Raw genomic sequence first — 20,751 nt, forward strand, 5'->3', positions numbered from 1 at the left:
GAGTGGCCTGCAAGCAGGGAAAAGGTACGTTCTATAAGTTTATGCAAGTTCATTGACTGCCTATCATTTTCTTGCAATGTTGGATGAATACTCTGTGGTGTTGCAGATATGGTACCATAATGTTCCCCACACCAAGCTTGCACAAATTAAGGGGCATCAAGACTGGGTGAAAGTTACTGGTGAATTCCTCACTTTCCCTAGTGATGGAACCCAATTTAAGCATGGCGCTCTTCATTACATTGACTTCATAAATTAGGTGAACCTAGTTATATGTTATTTTAATGCCCTTTTTTTGTGTGTTTTATAAATGTATGATTGTTACTTTGCTACTCTCCTCCCTTTGGGTTGCAAGCATTCTAGGGTTACTAATGTGATTATGCATACCTGGTTGTGTATTATCATTGCAAATATTGTTGTCTTTAGTTTTCTGAAAGTAAACTTAAGATTGTGGTTGAGTGGTAAGCTGTCTTAAGATCTTTGCCTCATGAATAATTTTGACCCCCTATTGGTGGTTATTCTAATCAATTATTAGTTAATGAAAAGTTGCTTAAATTATATAAGAATTTATATTTGAACAATGTATTTTAAGGTATTTGAACTATGCATGAATTTTTATTTGAACCGTGCATTTTAAGGTGCTTGAATTTTATATATAAAAAAATTTCCTTACGATTTTACGATCCATTTTTACGATCCGAGTTTATTTTACATTTTCCGTGCCGTGTCAAAAATGTGCTTTTGACAACCTTGCATGTTATGTTCTTTCCTTTATGAAATGAAGTTATTGTTCATATAGAACTAATATGTAAGTGTTTATCAGATAACATGTATATTAAATTGACCTGCATGAGAATTCTATATGAAGAGATCACATGTGTATATAAAAGTCTCATGTGATAGTTGTATAAGTGATTCTTATACTTGAAATCACTAAATTATCTCATATAGGGAGTGTTATGTTTTGATTTTGTTATACGTTGTCCTAATTAAGGGTAACAAATAGCCAAATATTGGGTGTAACATGACTTCTATGAACGTATTTAAGTAATCAAGAGAAGATTCATCACCCTGGGTGAATTAGAAAACATATTTCATCTTTTCTCAAATAGTATTGATTGTAAATCTTTGCACAAGGTGGAATGAGATTTGAAAAGAATTTCAAATCATATTCAAAGAATTAATAGCTATGATGTTGAGAACAAACATGACTTGACATACTTCATGTTATAATATCTAAATTAAAACATTATTAATGAAATGATAATAATTACACTGTGAAACTAGTCATTGAAAGGTTAAGTCAAATCACTTATGACTTTTCTAATATTTTAAAGATCATGCTAAGTTGTTAAACATTACACTTAATTTTCAAATATAAATCAATTAATTGTTAAATTGATAATAAATTAATTAATTTTACACATAACCATGTTTGCATTTTTCTTTTGGTTTGATAATAAAGTTCAATGTATCTTCGACTAACTATATAATAGGAATATCTCTTTCTTATCTCCAAATTTATCTCAATTTTTTGTTTATAGGATTTAAACGTGCAATGAAAATCTCAAATTTTTAATTTTTGGACTGGCTCCACAAGGACCAACATAAGCAAGTTAATATGCTTAAGACTAAGTTATAACAAGTTTCAATTAGCATTAACTAAACCTATCTGAAGCCAAGCAATGGCTTTGCTCCTTTATGACAATATTATTATCAATAATATTGTTGGCGTACATGTTATTATTGAAAATGAGTGAGTAGAGTGAAATACTTCTTGAATTCATGGCCTTTTAATCTAGGTCTTCATGCATGCATGCAAGGTCAAATAACTTATCGGTGCATATCTTCCTACCAATTATTATCATTACCACTCTCTGCATTCCTTTCAAAGCTAGTCGAACATAAAGATGGAGTTCCAACTTCATTTGAGCGGTGAGAACTTGCTGGAGATTTGAAATGAGTGAAGGAGGAAAGAAGTTGTTCATCACTGAAGTTCTCATTCTTTTTCTTCTTCTTTTTTTCAGATTTTTATCACAGAATTCGGAAAGAGTTCAGAGACCGTTAACAACATAGATGTTGTTATATGTTATATTTCCTGGGTTGGGTTCCAGACCTATTACCTTTCAATGACATCAATTAACTCACAATTTCACAAGCTCCTGTCCTCCATTCATAACCCAGGGTGCTGCAAAACAGAGCGATGCCAGCCGGAGAATCCATATTGCCTGCCAAGTAATTGGAATGTGTGCTTCCAAGAAATACGTAACAAAAGAAAGGAACAAACTGAAATCGTTTGCCTCATAGACTTTAAAAATGCAGCCATCAATATTCACCTCCGTCACAAACTTACCAGCAGTCGGCCTCTTTCCAGTCAACAGAATAGCTGCTGAATAGGGAAGAGCAGTGACAGCTAGGGGACGTGCAAACTGCACCTCCTAACTAGTACTGAAAAAATTTGGATGAAGAATAACAGTTAAATTGCCAATAAATGATCAGAGTATGGCCTTCGCTTCTTGTTCGACAGCCAAATGCTTTTGAATTAGCTCCAGTTCCCAGTCTAAAGACATGTTATGTTCCCAGTGATACCTAGTTGGCGATAACAGGTTACTGCTTTGTTTCACCACCAATACCAGATAAAAAATCCAAAACTTTTGATGCCTTTTCTGAGTCAATCTGTAAACCTCTAGGTGTAGTACTATCCCTGCTTTCCTTGCTGACCATGCTACTGACAGCAAAAGCACCACCAGTGGACTGATTCATCTTCATTAGAGATTCAACCTTTGTAGCAAATGCTAGTGTTGACATAAGTGCCTTCTGAGCAGATATTGGTTTGTTTTTCAAACATGCATGTGCCAACTGATCAGAAGATTGACCTGAACCAAGCGGTGAAGCTGGCAACCTCCCTTGGAGTGCACTCAACTCTACATGTTTATTGGATGCAATTTTACTTTCTTGAACAGATGCATGAACACCGCTACCAGAACTTAAAGGCAAGCTAGCCTGCTGGTTTCTCCTAAAACTATCTGCTGAAGCATCTTGAAATGCTGTAGGTTCAGTTTTCTGCAGCATCTTATTCAACCCATGCGCCGCCATATTTGACACACTTTGGTGTGTCTCTTTGCCAACTAGGACACTATTATCCTTATTTGAAGATGAGCAAGCTTCTTCGTGCACAGCGAAATTTTTGGATGAAAATAAGTTGACACCATTTCCCTGATTAAAGGCCAAGCTTTTTAATTTCATAGTACTTGAACATTTATCCAATGGAGCTTTGCCAAATGAAAGGAAATTTATCCCCTTTGGTGCAACAACGGAAGGAATTTTCCTAGGAATCTCATTGCAGCTTTGAACTGTGACGGATGCACATTGATCTATCTGGTTTCCAACTTTGACAAACACGTTACTCTTCAGAGATGGGCTGCTTGTTTTAGGACTAGATTCAACCATTGACTTCTTCCCACCAGAAAGAAAGCTAAGACCTTTGGGCACCAGTGCAGGCAAATTCTGTACAGTCTTTGCCACATTTAGTGCAGCACGTCTATCATCAGAAATAACTCCTGTGGAATCAGGCAAGGCTTTGGCAGTCTGGTTGGAAGTTCCACTAATATCCAGTTGCCTCTTAGAATTTGAAGTGCTCGGCAAAGATGGAGGCTTCACCTTAGGAGTGCAAACATTTGAAACGTTTGATGTAGATGCAAGATCTTCCTGAAGTGGAAATTGAATCAACGATAGTCATTAGAAGCTAAACACAACAAGAGTAACAACTGAGGTTCTGCGTGTGCTACAACAGAAAAAGTGGCTGAAAAGGAATAGTATTTAGCAAGGGCAAGAAGGTACCTTGTGTGAAAACATACAACTGTCCCCCCTGATACAATAACCTTTTGACACATAGTTTGTACAAGGATACTTGGAGAGCTGATGATCATATGGACAATTGTCACCTTTCATGCATTTGTGACGTGCAAAATGATGGCATGGCTGCAAAACCAGAACACAAGACAAGACATGCTTAGCTAATAGAAATTGGCAACAACAACAATCACCTTACCAAATCAATTAATAAAAAATATAGCTAATTAAATTAAGTCTATGATTTCGCAACAGGTGGCTAGATAGGAGAAAATGAATTGCTGGCCAGATAATTTGTGTGAGTGCTTCCTTTGAAGCATGCTTTTCCAGAATGAACCTCAATTACTTGCTACTTTTTCTCTCTTTTCTATGGCAGTCAAGATAAAATGTGTCTTGTTCTTAACTGTGGCAAAATCTGACGATCACGTGTGAGACCTGTGTAGGCTGCACGAGCATCCCACACCCAAACTTCTCTTGGCCAAGGTGGTGTTGGGTTTTTGGGGCTTTCAGTCCCAAATGCCAACTTCAGCTTGAAAGCCAAACACACACTTATACAGGTTGGACAGTCTAAGCAGTATATTCATTTCTTAAATCCAAGATGAAGAGAAAAAACAGTATATAAGTTCTGGCTTTGACATGAGATGTAACCGAGGTGTTGTTGGGTTTTGGGGCTTTCAGCCCCAAATGCCAACTTCACCCCGAAAGCGAAGCACACATTTATACAGGTTGGATAGTCACAGCAGTATATTCATTTCTTAAATCCAAGATGAAGAGACAAATATCAGTATATGAGTTCTGGCTTTGACATGAGATGTGTTCAAGGCCAGTCAGAAGCAGAAATTTGTAGCCAAGCTTCAGTCCAGTTTCTGGTTGGGTGGAGGAGAACCACTTCCATGGGAAGAGTGTCTCACATGTTAATGTTCATATTAATGTGATTTTCTAAACCACTAGGCAAAAGAGATTGGATAACTGGCCGTACAAAATAAAGTACTAATTTAAATGATTGTACCTCAGATTTTGTCAAAGGTATTGCATCATGGGAAAATTTGCATTTTTGACCCTGTCAAATAAAAAAAAAATGCTAATGACAAGTAGCAGGATATAAAACTAAAACCAGATAAAAATAGAATACAGAGCACCAAAACAATATACCACTATTGACAAAAAATACACCACTTCCAAGTGCAACCTAAAATTGGAGACTCGGTTAGATAGTGATAGCCATTTGAATAATTCGTCTTAAAATCTATTAAATTAAAGAGAAGTTGAAGAAACAGGGATGTATTTCGTGTTCAGTAGAAAGTAAAGAAAGTAGAAAATGAAAATAAAAGCATTCCCTTTCATTTTACAACCATGAAAGATGCTCTGGCACTGGGCAGAAAAAAAAAATACAAGGGAAAACGTTAAACAAAAAGAGGAATTTGGAAGAACACATAATTGTTTCTGCAGGAAAAAAAATAAACTATAGACTCAAATATGCTAAACAGTTATACTTGACAAAGACCAACAAGAGATCAAGATAATCACCTTCATCAAAGCTGTCTACTTTAAAATTCATCAAAAAAGCAGAATATTAGACCATAAAGACCAATTTCTTAGTTGATTTTTTCAGTAAATGACTAAAGCAACTTCTCAACACGACAAAGTTGTTGAGTCTTTGAAGCAGTTCAGAAATCAATATAAAGATATACTAGGTTATAGAATTGAGTGTAGAGAGAACACATACCTCCCGGCATCTCCCCTTGAGAAAATGACGGCAGGGTGATACAGGTTTCTGATTCAGCACAGGAAGTAACTTCATCCTTTTAACACCAAGTTGTCTGTTCTTTTCAGCCCGTTTTTTTCGTTCTTTTTCCTGCAAAATAACATTAAATGATGAGTGAAAGTTGTTTATTTTAGGGACAACAGAGTTACACTTTAGTAAAGATTAAGTTTTCAGATGGAGGAATACAAAATTAACTGGAAAAATAAAAAACAATAATAGTTTGCTAACAGAAAAAAGAACCCGACCAAACACGAGAAAACAGAAAGGACAAATCAAAACCTTCTTCTTTGCTTTCTTTTCCTTAGAAGGAGGACCACGCTTTTTCTTATTGCATAGACCAGCATCCTGTAGAACAACCAAAAAACATAATGGGTTAAATCTGGATTCATTAAGAAAGCACTAGGGGTATGTATTTATGAGAGGGTACACAAAGAGGACAAGAGGAGGGAAGGAGAGCAGAAAAGTGCCAGAATCAACTTTCTGGTTTTGGTGCACTATTAATAAATTAACCCTCAAATTCAAGAAATTTTTAAATCAGTTAATCTAGACATAGCTATTCCAGCGTCATATTAACAATGCCAAAGATATCGAGGAGGCAAAAAGCCCTGGATCCAACCCCCAGCAAAGAATATGAAGAAAACCGTGCATATAATCTTTAAATGATAATCCCCGCCACATACAGAGAGGAGAAAAAAAAATGAGGATGTTCTTTTTTTAAAACCAATACTCGAAGACTCCATGCTGCACTAAAATTGACTCTGCTAATGAAATAAACAACTATAGCAGGAGAAAGCAAAAGAAAATCAGGAGAATAATTATACCTTTTCTTTCGATACAATTCCTTGGTTTGCAGATGCAGTTTGATCTGAATTTTCTGTGAACGACGCCAGATTGTTAGGACAAACCACTGGGCAGCCAACACCATCATTGGCAACATTCCCTTTCTTTTGTTCCTTAACTCTGCTGTCTCTTTTTTGGTCTTTTGCTGCACTCCCATCATTTTGCTCCCTGACTCCATGGCATTTCTTTTGTTTCTTACACCAGACACCCTCTTCAGCTAATATAGGATCTTCATAAGTTACAACTTTCCGTTTACATGCCATTTCACTTGAGAAACGTTGTTGGGCTTCCACTTCTCTTCTATCTTTAGCATTCTCAACTGTGTACGCCATAGAAGAAGAAAACCAGGAGTGCTTCTTGTTTGCTTCATTTTTTTCATTAATAGGAAGCCTATTTTTATCAATAATAGCTTCAGAAGCTTGCTTCTCATCAACTTTCTTCTCCTGTGGCGCTACAGCATCCTCAGAAAACATATCGACTGATCCATCATCCACCTCAAACTCACCAGAAACTTCTCGCTCTTCTATCTCACCATCTTCAGGAGGATAACCCATTGTGGCATCGGCACAAACTGATTTGTCCGATTGTATCTCTTTCTGTTGCATTTCATTATTTACTTCCAATCCATTAGTCCTCGACAATGAACTTTCTTCACAATTATCAACTGGTTTTGAAACTTCACTGCTTATTTTGTTATTTTGACATAGGGTTTCTTCATCAAGTTGTAGCTGGCCGACACCCCTGCATTCTTTGATAACAACTGGATGGCGCTCAAAATGTTCATCTTGGTTGTTTGAAACCGCAACAACATCACCAGCAGCATTCCGATTCCGGTTAGTCACAGGGCCAGAATTGTTGTGACAAACAAGCTCCACGTTTCCTTTCATGAGATGCTCTAACTCATCAATTAGCAAATGTTGCGCCTGAATTAAATCTCTATCTTGTAAACCAGTTCCACAAGCAGTTTGATCAATCACCAAGTTCTCATCTTCTTCTATTCCCATTATGTTCTCTACCTCATTGATCACCGCTTGCGTGTCACTAAACCCTCTTTCTTGGCCATTTTTATCCAGCAAACTTTCATGGCACAACTCCACATGCCTACTGCATACTTGGTTTCCCAACACATGCGGCCCTCCATCACCACCATTACCTTAAAGAAAAACAACATATATAAGTTACTAACACTAGAACAAATAAACATAAATACATATAATTGAGACTGAAATTTAAAATTAAAATACCTGGTGGCGGAGGAACAAATTGACAAAGCTGAGGGTGCGATAAAATTCGAACAAGAGTGCGATAAGTTTGACTTTTGAGATGCGATTTGCGTAGTGGAGAAAAAGTGAAAAGAGGAGTCTCTGCCATTGGATTGAGGAATAATGATCTCTCTAAATCACCTTCGCTTAAAAAGAAAGAAACAGAAAGTAGTAGGTTTTCCGTTTTCCTTCTGGGTTTTAGTTTGGGCAGGCAGGGGTGAGTTCATAGACCTTTACTAATTGAATGATCAAGAGTAAGCTAGAGGAAAAAAAAATCAAACTATATGGAAAGCTACAGACAGTTGTATAGCAAAGAGAATTCAAAGCGAATACTTTGAGACTGTTTTTGATACAAGGTTTGATATAGCAGCCAGCTCAAAAAATGGCAATCCAATCTTTATTTTATTGCAGAAGAAGATACTGAACTGGAGGACTTTGACACCCCCGATTAAAGCCTAAAACCCCTGAAAAAGAATGCCCTTTTCCTTGAAACTCAGTTCAAGTTCAAGAACTCAATGCAAGAAAACCTGATTCTCTCTACACAAGTGGGCACCAAAATCTTCCTCTCACGCTGACTTCTTAAAGAAACCCACACACAAAAGACCAGTTTTGTACAAAGAAAAAAAAAGGGATATAGGATTGTTTTGCAGAACAAAACCAAATTCAACGAAATTGGGTACGCAGGAGCTGGTGCTTTAATACGTGACACGGACGGGCTTATGGCTGAGTGGTTTTGCAGCTATTTACGGGTTCTGTTCTTCAGTGAAGGCAGACTTAAGGAACTTTTTTTGTTTGGGCCTCGATTTGGGTTTCGAATCATCCGTGAATTTGTAGTTGGACTCTGCTGTTTGATTGGTGCGGGTGCTCAAGAAGTTTAATGCCAATATTTTACCTCTTAAAACTAAAGGTCTGGACCCATGCTACGTCACGAGGTAATATTAAAAAAAAAAATAGTAATAAATAATATTTAAGTTACCGCAAGTATATTTTAAATAAAATATATGTGATTTAGATTATAAATTCGACTTGATTGCATAAGTTTATTTTATTTTAATTAAATCATAAAAAAACAACAAAATTAGATGAATTATTTAAAAAAATAAAATAATCACGATAAATGATATAGCTTAATTCACAATACATTAAATATAAAAAGATGAAATGAGTTAAAAAAATGACTTATAAAACTCAGCCCTAGTCAACCTGAGTTAGCATAACAAACTTATAACCCTAGTAATCAGGATCGAGCCAACCCGAGTTTTACCATCAAATTCACGGACCAGATTATGAGATTAAAATAATCTGATAAAAAACCAGCAATCTGATGCTAACACACATTGCCTAAAAAAAGAAGCGGTTGTCCTTCCAACGAAACGGTAAAATGACACTTTTGGTCGTTAGGAGGTGTTATACGTGTCCTCCAAAGGACGTAGGCTCCTCTCACATATTGGCATGTGCTGGCTAATTTTTTTATTTTATCTATTTTATTTCTTTATGAAGCGATCCCCCCCTCCCCCCATTTAATCTCATAAAATGAAAAAATCTTTGGAAAATGACAAAAAAATCTCCATAAGGCTATTTTTTTTTGTCTTGCAATGGTATTTTGGTTGTTTCATTGCACATTTTAATTTTTTATTATTTTTTATGCCTAGTCAAATACCAAATTGCCCCTCGTTTGATATGACAATTAAGTAAAAATCATTATGAAAATACAAAAGTGTCATTTGACTCTAGTTTTAAATTTTTTTTAATTCAAATAGTGTTTTGATAATTTTACTATGCATTTGAAATGCAAAAAGACTTATCGTACCTAATCAATTTGGTAATGACTAATGGATCTTGTGAAATTATTTTAACACCTTCAATTGCCAATGTTAGATTTTTTGGTGTGAGGGGTAAAACTAAGAAAACATTGTTCTAGTGAATAGTATTTTCACTCATAAGCTACGATATTTTCATACCTAGTCTGACTTTTAAGAATTTTGTTTTAACATATTTCAATTATTAAATCAAATTAATAAATAAAAAACATATTTAATTTTGAAACAAAAATAAATTCATCATTTACAAAAATAATAAAAATATTAAATCAATTTTTGTAATAAATAAATAAAATAAATAAGTTATTTTACTTAAGACATCAAATATAATAAAACTAATACTTTTATTTTTTAGACTAATCAAATATGTTATAAGGAAAACAAATAATTTAAAAATGAATAGATTGGTTTGTTTATTTTTTACATGGAAATAATAACGAATTATATTTGATAATGAATCATAACATAAAATAAATAATTGAATAACCATAGGAGAATAATTATTTCTTTTGAAAATTTAAATAAAATAATATAAAAGGACTTTTTTAACATAAATAGTTAGTTTTATTTATAATAAAAGAAATTAATAAAATAATTATTTCATAGAATTAATTAAAAATTCATTTATTTTAAAAATATTTAAGAAATTAAAATTATTATTTCTACATAAGAGAAGATAAAGGTATTATAGTATTCATTATTGATAATGTGACTTAGAGATAATTCTATTGAAATCTATACCTTAAAGATTTGAACATCTTGAGCTAAAAGGAATGCTACTTATTGATTTTTTAGGGCTTAATAGATTTGTAATTTTAACAGGGTCATGTCTAGCTAATTGAAATATTGATTGAGGTATTGTCAATTATGGATGTTGATGTGAATGATATTGTTATTTAGCACAAATTTTAAACTATTGAGTTTGTTTGTTGTCATTTCTAATGTCAATGCTAGCTGATGAACTTAGAGATCATATATTCATCATATCATATCAAAACCATAGTTTGGATCCTCATCAGCAAGAGTAACATCTTTATCATCTAAACTTGAGATTTGAGAAAGTACTTCTTTAAGCCTTTTCTTATATTTTGATTTTAAGATGGATGAAGCAATATGTGCCTGAAATTTGCTTTTTGGAGGTTAAAAAGTTATATTGACCTGACGACGATAATGTTGATTGTATTTGTTGAGATTAATAAAACTGTAACCAAGACTAAACATCTTGAGAGCATGCTTGGTTTTCATTAAATTGAGGCCACCATTTTTCCTTAATATCTCTCATGAGATATGGGTAGTAACCAATTTCTTCATCTATATCATGCATTATCATGAAATCTCAACATAAGATTTAAGGGATCCCAAGGTGCAAATAAAGTATAAAGAGGCAGGGACATATTTAAAAGTTTTTTTATGCAAATAGTTCTAAAGCCCATGAAATCTTTCGAGGAAGAATATCAATGGTGAGAGAGAACTATTGTCACCATCGGTTTGAAAACCATATTAGAAAATTCTCTAGATAAGTTTTCTTAAAATGACCAAACTAAAAATGATCATAATTTTTAGGTAAAGTGTATTGAACCATACTTGTTAATAATCAAGATAAAATCCAGGAGGTTAAAAGTCTTAAGAAAATCTTTTATAAATATAAGAACTTTTATTCCAGTCTTGATATGTTAAGACCTTTAAAATATTTATTTTTGAATATGTAATTTTGGAAGGACTACTTGCATCTTGATTATGAGATACCTCAATCGATTTAGTGTTAATCAAGATGAATTCATAAAAATTATCTGGTCATTTGCAAATTTTTCGAGGCAAATTGGAATTGAAGAGGAAAGATATCAGGGATGATCTTATTAGAATTTTCATCATAGAACTTGTTTTTAATTGGGCAAATATACATATGATAGTTTCTTGATTTATATAGGTTGACAAGTTTCTTTTAAGAACACCTTGATGAGTTGTTTAAAATAGATTTTTGTAATGAGGTTTGTATGACTTCAGTGTTGTTTGAAGGTCAAGTGGTAGAAATAAGAGAGTTTGAGGAGAGGATTGAAAACTGATGATTGAGGTTAAAGTTGGTCTCGTATAAAGAGACTTGACTAAAGTTGAATTAAGAAGACTGATAGTTGAATGAACTGGTCTTGAAGGGGTTATGACATATAACCCCTTTTGTTTTCTTGACAAGTGTGCTCATCTTGAACCATGTAAATATTTTTTAGAAAGAAAATCTGGAAGATAATTAGTTTCTACTTTTATAAAATCAATTCCAAAATCAAAGTTTGAAAGTATTGCTTGTCATTTGACAAAAATCTATTTTGAAACAATATTTTAAGTATTTGTTTTCAATATCATACTCTACATATTGATAATTAATTATTAAAAGAATTTTTTTTAGAAATAACCTCTTGAAAAGATGAAGTGCATAAAAAAATTGATAAAATTTTCTTTTTTTATAGTTGAATACTTTTCTTGAAGACCCAACTAAATGTTAGAATAATATCGGACAACCTGTTCATGACCTTGAACCTTTTGCTTGAGGATACCACCATAACTAATATTGGAGGCATAATTTTCAACAACAAGAAAAGTGAAAACCAAACTATTGAGACATTAGTGACAACCAAGTTAAAGACGATAATTTTATAATAGAGTTTGTCTTGTGTAAAAAAACACTTAAAGTAATAATCACATTATATAATTTGCTCTTGCAATATAAGAATGCTATACTAGAGCTCTTTAATGCACTACGAAAAGTTAGAGATGAAATCCAAAGAAATATCGATTTCAAAAGAAAATAATTAATAATGAAGTCATATTTTACGAATGCCTTGTAATTGAGTCATGTGTATATATAATTCATTTAAACATGAAGTTTGATAGTATTAGCCGTTAGAGTTTAACAATGTTAGCTATTATCTAATCATGTTAGCTATTATCATATTTGGTATAAGAGTAATTCTATATAATTTAGTCTTGAAAAATTCTTTATAATCTGTATCAATCATATTGGTAAATGTCTATGTTAAATTTATGTCAATTTTAATAGTTATACACACATACATACTCAACATCATCGTAAGAACAAAAATTCATAGAAAAATGATTCAAATCCATGACTTGTAAAAACAATATTAGTATGATTATTTCAAAATAAAAGATAGCGTAAAATTTCATCCAATTATATGACTATATGTTTTGATTAAGATTATCTGAAAGTTCTTAAACAAATTATTATTGTATATGTTGACACATTTTTATCCAGAAAAAGCAATCCATGTAAAATCATCTTAAACAAATTATTATGTGAGTACTAGTAAAGTTTAATAATGTTAAATGTTAATGTATATGTTGGTTAGTTTGTAAGTGAATAGAGAAGAAAAAAGTTTTACTCTGCATTGAAAAAAAACACTTCCTTTTAAGTATTTACAAGTATGAGTTTTTATTTGTAGTAAATTAAATGAAAGTTATGGTTAATGAGTTTTCTTATTGAAAAATAATACTTAACACTTGAAATTTAATTTGTTAGTACGAATAATTTTTTATTGAGTTAATTTGTTTTAATTTTTGTAATTAATTTTGATATTTATGACTTCTAAAATAAAACTAAATAATAGCTATTCAATTTAATTCAAAATATAATTATCTTTTTAACAATCATAAAATTTTATTAAAATGTTTCAAATCTATATAAACATGCTATTACACAAGGAGAATATATACAAAAAAAGTATTTTTTTTTGTCTTTTCTTCTTATTCTTTTAGATAACTTAATTATATCATGAAAGTGTTATATCTACATGGAATAAATAAACATCTTAAAGACAATGTTTTTACGTTTCTAAACTGTTTAATTTTACTCTTTATTTATTTTCATACCCAAAATCTTACTAACATTATAACCATTGGAGGCTTAACTTAGTTGATTACAGATTGCTTCCCATGTTCTCATTTAAGGTTAGAACCTCAAAGGGGGCCATACAAAAGAAATCTTGTTAATGCATCGGTTCGAGTGTGAGTGGCTTGCTCGAGTCCCAATGGAAAAATAATTTAGTCTTGAGATGTAAAAAGTAATTCAATAACACTCGGAAAAACTTATGATTATTTAGGTCTCGTTTATTTGATGGAAAGTAGTTTTTTTTTGGAAAGTGATTTCCTAGAAAGTGAATTATTTTTCAATGTTTGGTAGTGCCATGGAAAATAAGTTGGAAAATACTTTTCAGTGTATGGTTATGTCATGGAAAATAAACTAGAAAATAACTTATTAATATTTTTTTTCAAGTTTATTAAAATAATGAGGAATAAATCTCACAAATTAAAAAATTGAATGAGAATGATATTGAAAAAAAAATCTAATTTCATAAATTATCTCAAATAAAATAAATAACAATCAAAATAATGGAGATCAAATCTAACAGATAAAAAAATTAAAAGATGATGAAATTAAAATAATAATAATTACAATTTCATAAATTATTTCAAATAAAATAAGCAACAATAAAAAGAATGAGGACCAAATTTGATAGATAAAAAAAATTCAATTAAAAAAATAATAAGAGAAAAGTAAATAACAATCATAAAAATAATGACCAAAGTTAATATAAAAATAAATTAAATCAAATTCTAAGGGGTGAAATTGAAAAAAATTCAAAACAAAATATATATCAATAAAAAGTTTGAGGATCAAATTTTTTATAATCAGCAAATAATATGATATTTTTAAATTGTTTCACAATTTCTGGAAAATATTTTCCGTCCAAAATAAAAGGAAAATACTTTCTCAGAAATCAAGCCAAATTTTTCTTTGATTGAAAAGTGTTTTTTATTGACCAATTTTTCTAATAACAAATAAATACAGAAAAATTTAAAAAGTAATTTCTAAAAAATCACTTTCCGCCAAACAAATAAGATATTAATAATATTACCCATCAACAAATTTAATTTAACAGTTTGCGGACATATCCACCAATCAAATTAATAAAGTTCTAATGAATTTGAAACCTTTTATATTGAAAAAATATTTATTATATAATTTATATATCGGATGTCATGAAAATGCATTAAAGTTGATGCAAATTAAACATATTAACTATTTTCTTTTATATATGTGAATAATAAGGATTTGGACATGGAATCAGAAAACTAGCTCAATGATACCATTATATAAAGAGAAAAAAAATCTATTTTTATTCATTAAAGATAGCTTAATCTCGAGAATTTCTCAAACATCTCCATCAATAATCATATTAATAGTTGCAACATTACATACTATAATTTTACAAACATGTTCATTTATGAAATTAATAAAATTAGTAAAAATTATAATTACTTCAAAAATCCTCAAATCCTCACATCAAAAGTCAATAGTAATTTGTATGCTTAACTTATATTTTAGAAACATATCTTACATGTAAAAAAAAAAAAACAACACTAAAACACCATTTAAGTCAAACCATTACATTTACGTACTTGTTCAACAATATCATCATTTTTCTCTCTCGAAACATATGAATTTAATTTAAATTCACAAATCATGAAGGAAATAGCAATATAATTGTTTTTTTTAATAAAAAAGAGTCAAAATAATTTTCATAAATAAAGAAGCAAAGACAAAATAGAGCAATAAAAAATAAAAAGAAATGGAAAAAAGAATTTAATTTAAATTCACAAATCATGAAGGCAATAGCAATATAATTGTTTTTTTTAAATAAAAAAGAGTCAAAATAATTTTCATAAATAAAGAAGCAAAGATAAAATAGAGCAATAAAAAATAAAAAGAAAGGGCAAAAAGCACCTTTTAAAATGTTAGTATTCTGGATAAGTATTGAATCTAATTAGAAAAGAAATTTTTAGAATTTCTAAAAATATATATAAAAAATTAATTTAAAATATATATATATATTTTTAAATTTCAAAACCAGACCCCTAAGACCGTAGTGTGTTAGCGAAGGCAGCTGGACATGAAGAGGCAAGTGAGGGTCCCGAGCATACAGATGCTTTAGGTAGTAAAATTATAAAACACGAGCCAGATGCTAAGGTTTTATCCTTTGATTTCAAGTAGAGAGAGAGAGAGAGAGAGAGAGACTGAAGGGAGGATTAAAGAAAAGAGAAGAGAAGGTCACGTTTAGAGCATCTCTAACGAAGAAGCTACATGGATACTTAAAAATAAAAAATTAATAATTTGATTTTTTTTTTATATTAAAAAAAAAAAACCAAACAAAATATTAAAATATTTTTTTTTCACAAATGCTATTACTATATATATCTTTAAAAAATTATATTTATATTATTCAAAATGCTACTCTATTAATTTAACTTTTCAAAATAACATTTTGCATCAGAGATTCTATTATAAACGACGCCATCTCTCTCAACAGACCCCAGCCAGCCAGGCTTCCCTTTTTATCTTTCGCCTCTTCCCTCTTTTTTCTCCACAGTTACCCAATCTAGGGTTTTAGCTCTTTGCTTCTCTCTGTCTCTCCGTACTCTTCCTTGTTTGCTCTCTCAACATGAGTAACGATAAGGATAACTTCAGCATGGCTGATCTCACCGCCGGTAGTTTCCAAAACCCTAATTTCTTCCTCTCTGTCACCTTTCACTCTTTTTATTTTTATTTTTATATTAACAAGTTGTTTTTTGGTTGCAGCTTTTAACGACGAGGATAGAGCTGGCCTTGTTAATGCTCTTAAGGTCTTTTTTTTTATTGTTGAAATATTAAAAATAGGAAATTGATTTTTCTCTTCTTAAGTAATCAATCGGGGTTTTCTCCTCAAGCTTTATGTTTGTGTTTGGGTGGTTAGGCTTTGAGTAACCTCTGTCTGGTCACTCTTTCCTAGTTTTTTTTTCCTTAACGTTTTTACCTTTTGTATTAGGATTTGGGATTTTGTGTTGGCTGATAAGATTATGGTTTTTGCTGTTCGTGCAGAATAAGCTACAGAGTTTGACTGGACAGCACTCTGAATTGCTCGAGAACCTATCTCCGACTGTTAGGAAGCGTGTTGAGGATCTCAGAGAGATCCAGGCATGCCCTTTTTTTTTTGGCCAATCATGATATTATGTGCTCTAATTGATTTTGATCTGATATATTCTTTACCTGGTTGTGTTCTCGTAGCTTATGGTTTATTGATTTTCTTTATGATCTGTGCCTAGTTGTGCTCTGGTCGCTTGCAGTTTATTGATTTTCTATATGAGGTTGTGTTGCTTACTTGTTTGTAAGTCTGCCTGTTGTTGTTCAAAAAGCTTTCCGTATGTTTGAGAACTTATTCTTTTTACTTAAGAACGCATTTTATTTGGTCTTGCATTATGGTTGAAGCTTGCTTGTCAATCCAGTTTTGATATTTTTACTCTGCAAGCTGTTCCGAATTAATTTTTTGTCGGAATGAAGTTTAATTAAATTAGATTTCATTGGTACAATGATTTTTTTTGTTCACTTAAGTTTATGTGCTTGGAGTAGAACCTAAATGATATAATTAAATTGAAGTTATTGTTTTGAATCTTGGTAAAATTATTTCCATATCATTATCCCTTTTTGATAATTCTATACAAACAAGGAATTGAGGATGGAATCATTTTTGAGAATATCCCATAGAGGTTTCCAAACATGGTAATTGGACCTAATGGACTTCAACTGAATTAAATATCATGCTTCAACAACTTTCCAAACAAAGCTGTTTTAGGGGTTAGCATCATATGGGAACAACCAAAGTTTTGAATGGTATACTTTGAGAGTTCTCTTTTTGTGAGATGCCAAGGTGGAAAGAATGCAGAGATTTGAATGATTAGGCCAAAGGTTTACCTTCTCTTAAAAGTTATTTTTCTTTAAAGGTACTTCTGAGATCCTGGATGGAAGAATTTTGAGGTGGTCCAACACTTCTAAGAATTTTGCATGACATTGTTGCTTTTGAGACTTGAATTTTCCCTTTTGTGTTTTCTGTCCTAAGTTGTTGGGAGATTGAATTATAACTCTTCCTTTCTCTCTCTCTTTTTTACTTAGTTAAGGAAAGTTTGTTATCCTTAATGAAAATTTACTGTATCATGAATTACTTATGGTTGTTCATCTTCGTTCTCATTCTTGCATGATAAAATGGTGGTTATAGTCTTCTATATATAAAAGATCTTTCAATTTGCAGAGTGAACACGATGAATTAGAGGCAAAATTCTTTGAGGAGAGAGCAGCCCTTGAAGCGAAATATCAGAAATTGTACCAACCATTGTACACTAAGGTACAACATCCTAGTAGCCCATTGTTATTTTGATCTTATATTCTTGTCACCTGAATTCTTCAATGAAAAAATGTTTTCAACTCTGCTTCTCCACCTACTTTCAGCGATACGATATTGTGAATGGTGTTGCTGAAGTTGAAGCTACAAATGAAGTGGCAATGGATCAAGATGGGGGAAAGGCTGGAGAAGGTACCCATATTCTGCTTATTTTTCATGGATTGTCTTTTTTCTTGGCAAGTATGTGTACCTTGATATTTAAATTCATCAAATACAGAGAAAGGTGTTCCTGATTTTTGGCTTGTCGCAATGAAGAACAATGAAGTGCTAGCTGAGGAGGTTTGTTTTTTGTGTATTTTCTTGTATTGTTTGTCTAAATTTCAATGCTTGTGAAGATATGATTTCAATTTTTTTTTCCTGTATTGGCATCAGATTACTGAGCGTGATGAAGGAGCTCTCAAGTACCTTAAAGATATTAAGTGGTGTAGGATAGAGGATCCCAAGGGATTTAAGCTTGAGTTCTTCTTTGATACTAACCCTTATTTCAAGAACTCTGTTTTGACAAAAACATATCACATGATTGATGAAGATGAGCCCATTCTCGAGAAAGCAATAGGGTAAGTTCTATTTTTCTACCTTGTTATTATGCTGACAATGCTCTTACCATGTTTACTGTTGTGATGCTAATATTGAAGAAGGCTTGGTCTAATACTGATATGTCATTGTTGTTGTTACCTGGTGTGCTGTAGAACTGAGATCGAATGGTATCCAGGAAAATGCTTGACCCAGAAGCTTCTTAAGAAGAAGCCCAAGAAAGGATCCAAGAATGCCAAGCCAATTACTAAAACTGAAGACTGTGAAAGTTTTTTCAACTTCTTCAGTCCACCACAAGTTCCTGACGATGATGAAGACATAGATGAAGATACTGTAATGATGAACTTCATTAAATCTATTGAAATGATTGGTGATATTTCATTTCTTCTTGTTTAAATTCTGGGTTCTGTTTTTGTTTGATTTTCTTGTTCTTGAACAGGCTGAGGAATTGCAAAATCAGATGGAGCAAGATTATGACATTGGGTGAGCTCTTTTTTTCCAAATATTTCCTTATTGTTATGGATTGGGTTTCTAAGTGACAATCAGTGTTTATTTTTAAACGTTATAGAGTCCCGCAACTGCTAGCCACCAATTTCCATACTTGTTTTTCCCTGTTGAACTTCTTTCATTTATTTGTCTTTGCTTTCAGGTCAACCATTCGAGACAAGATCATCCCCCATGCTGTGTCATGGTTTACCGGGGAGGCTGTTCAGGGGGATGAGCTTGGACTAGATGATGGTGACAATGACGATTATGAAGATATTGATGAGGATGATGACGAGGAGGAAGATGAGGACGATGAAGAAGTTGAAGATGAAGAAGATGAGGATGAGGATGAGGATGAAGGCAAGACCAAAAAGAAGGTTAGATTATCTTGAAATCTGAATTGGCCATGTTGTATTTCTTTTCCTTTTATCTATTTGAAGTTTGGTGCAATACTTACTTTTTGGTTATTTGGGATGGGATGTTGCTGCAGTCATCTGCTGGAAACAAGGTATTGCCCCCAGTTCATTATATTTTTCTCTTATTTCTGTTCATTTGCCCTTTATTTTATCACTCAATCACAGCTGTAAATCACGTGAAACTTAACTTGGGTGTTACTGCAGAAAAGTGGAAGAACACAAGTTGGGGATGGTCAGCAGGGTGAGCGGCCTCCAGAATGCAAGCAGCAGTAAAGTTTTCGCCGCAGCGTATTTGTGAAGTCCTTAATGCAATGGTTGGAAGAGGGGGGGGGTATTTGTGAAGTTCTTAATGCAATGGTTGGAAGAGGGGAGTATTTGTGAAGTTCTTAATGCAATGCTTGGAAGAGGGGAGTATTTGTGAAGTTCTTAATGCAATGCTTGGAAGGGAGATAGGAAGGGGTGTTGAATTTTTGGATGTTTATTCTTTTTTCTCTCTCTCTACATTAGTATGCCATATTCTGAACAGATGATTTGGACTTCTTTTTACCCTGTTGGTTTGGAGGGAATGTGGTCAAATAGGTTATAAGATGTTTATGCTTTTGATTTGTTCGTGTATGCTGGGATTTCCTTCTACTGTTAAATGGTTAATGAACTCTTCTTCTATCGTGCCTTTTTCTCTTTTCTTTTTCTGTGCTCGTTCGCCTTAATCAGTTGTCGCGAGGCTTCACCCTAGGAGGGCTTGTTATTGATTGAAGGTCCTGTGGAGTGTTGCTTGCAGGTGGTCTCTGGGTATTTATTTTTAACGTTTCTTGTTTTTAACTGTTAGTGGGCCCATAACCCCGTAATCTGGTGCTTGAATCCTTCTTGTTAAAACTTTATGATTAAAGTTGTGAAATCCCATAATATAAGATGAAGCCCCTTTAGCCATTAAATCCCTAAGACCATATCACATCCACCCAACTGAATCACGAAAGCTTGGGTTTAGAACTGGATGGATCCCTTGAATTGCAAATTCAAAATCTAAACAAATAGGATCCTAACTCTAATTGGATGATGAGTAGCGACATTTTACATCGTGGGTGCTTTCAGTATCATTCAAGGCTACACTTTTTTTTTTTTTATCCACTATCCTTGGGTTAGGACTTTGGAGACCGTTTGTTTACGCGGCTGCGGTAGTTTTTAAAGCAAACCGTGTAAATAATATGTTTGGTAACATTAAAACTCAAATTACTGTGTATGTGGGGGCCTGTTCAAACTGTCGGTTCGTCAAAAGCAGCTCTCAATTGCTTCTCACGCAGCTGTGTCTATGCTAGCTGAATATTCATATGGGCATTGTTCACTTCTTGCTGTGTCTTAATTGTTCATTGGATCGTGTTCGACTCGGTAATTGTTTTTTAAATTGTGTTTTACTCGAAAAACTAGTGTTTAATATTATTCAATAACACTACATAAATTAGAAGGATATCGCATGATGACGTAACATTTGCAGAATTTGATCGC

General features: G+C 32.6%; 2 protein-coding genes across 4 annotated transcripts; one reads left to right on the forward strand and one right to left on the reverse strand.

Annotated features, from left to right (window-relative positions):
• Positions 1 to 1,957: 1,957 nt before the first annotated feature.
• On the reverse strand, positions 1,958 to 8,454 carry LOC7497606 (uncharacterized). The gene is made up of 7 exons (XM_002309179.4): positions 7,699 to 8,454; positions 6,436 to 7,607; positions 5,894 to 5,959; positions 5,576 to 5,704; positions 4,859 to 4,909; positions 3,838 to 3,978; positions 1,958 to 3,705 (listed from the first exon to the last, which is right to left on the reverse strand). Exons 1-7 carry the CDS (start codon positions 7,823 to 7,825, stop codon positions 2,605 to 2,607), a joined length of 2,787 nt encoding a protein of 928 aa, XP_002309215.2. The 5' UTR covers positions 7,826 to 8,454; the 3' UTR covers positions 1,958 to 2,604.
• Positions 8,455 to 15,869: 7,415 nt separating this feature from the next.
• LOC7484663 (nucleosome assembly protein 1;2) lies at positions 15,870 to 19,914 on the forward strand. 3 transcript variants are annotated; one of them, XR_008059405.1, is made up of 13 exons: positions 15,870 to 16,091; positions 16,183 to 16,226; positions 16,462 to 16,557; positions 17,666 to 17,758; positions 17,863 to 17,947; positions 18,033 to 18,094; positions 18,188 to 18,372; positions 18,505 to 18,682; positions 18,789 to 18,832; positions 18,999 to 19,212; positions 19,326 to 19,343; positions 19,456 to 19,580; positions 19,623 to 19,914. XR_008059405.1 is itself a non-coding variant. In XM_052453620.1 (13 exons), exons 1-12 carry the CDS (start codon positions 16,046 to 16,048, stop codon positions 19,522 to 19,524), a joined length of 1,134 nt encoding a protein of 377 aa, XP_052309580.1. In that variant the 5' UTR covers positions 15,870 to 16,045; the 3' UTR covers positions 19,525 to 19,553; positions 19,597 to 19,914. The 3 variants fall into 3 exon arrangements, 2 of the variants coding, with proteins under 2 accessions (XP_052309580.1, XP_024460206.2); XM_052453620.1 differs by having other exon boundaries at positions 19,456 to 19,553; positions 19,597 to 19,914; XM_024604438.2 differs by having other exon boundaries at positions 19,456 to 19,914.
• The last annotated feature ends 837 nt before the right edge of the window (positions 19,915 to 20,751 follow it).

The sequence above is a fragment of the Populus trichocarpa genome, chromosome 6 (genome assembly GCF_000002775.5).
Source record: "Populus trichocarpa isolate Nisqually-1 chromosome 6, P.trichocarpa_v4.1, whole genome shotgun sequence".
NCBI lineage: Eukaryota > Viridiplantae > Streptophyta > Magnoliopsida > Malpighiales > Salicaceae > Populus > Populus trichocarpa.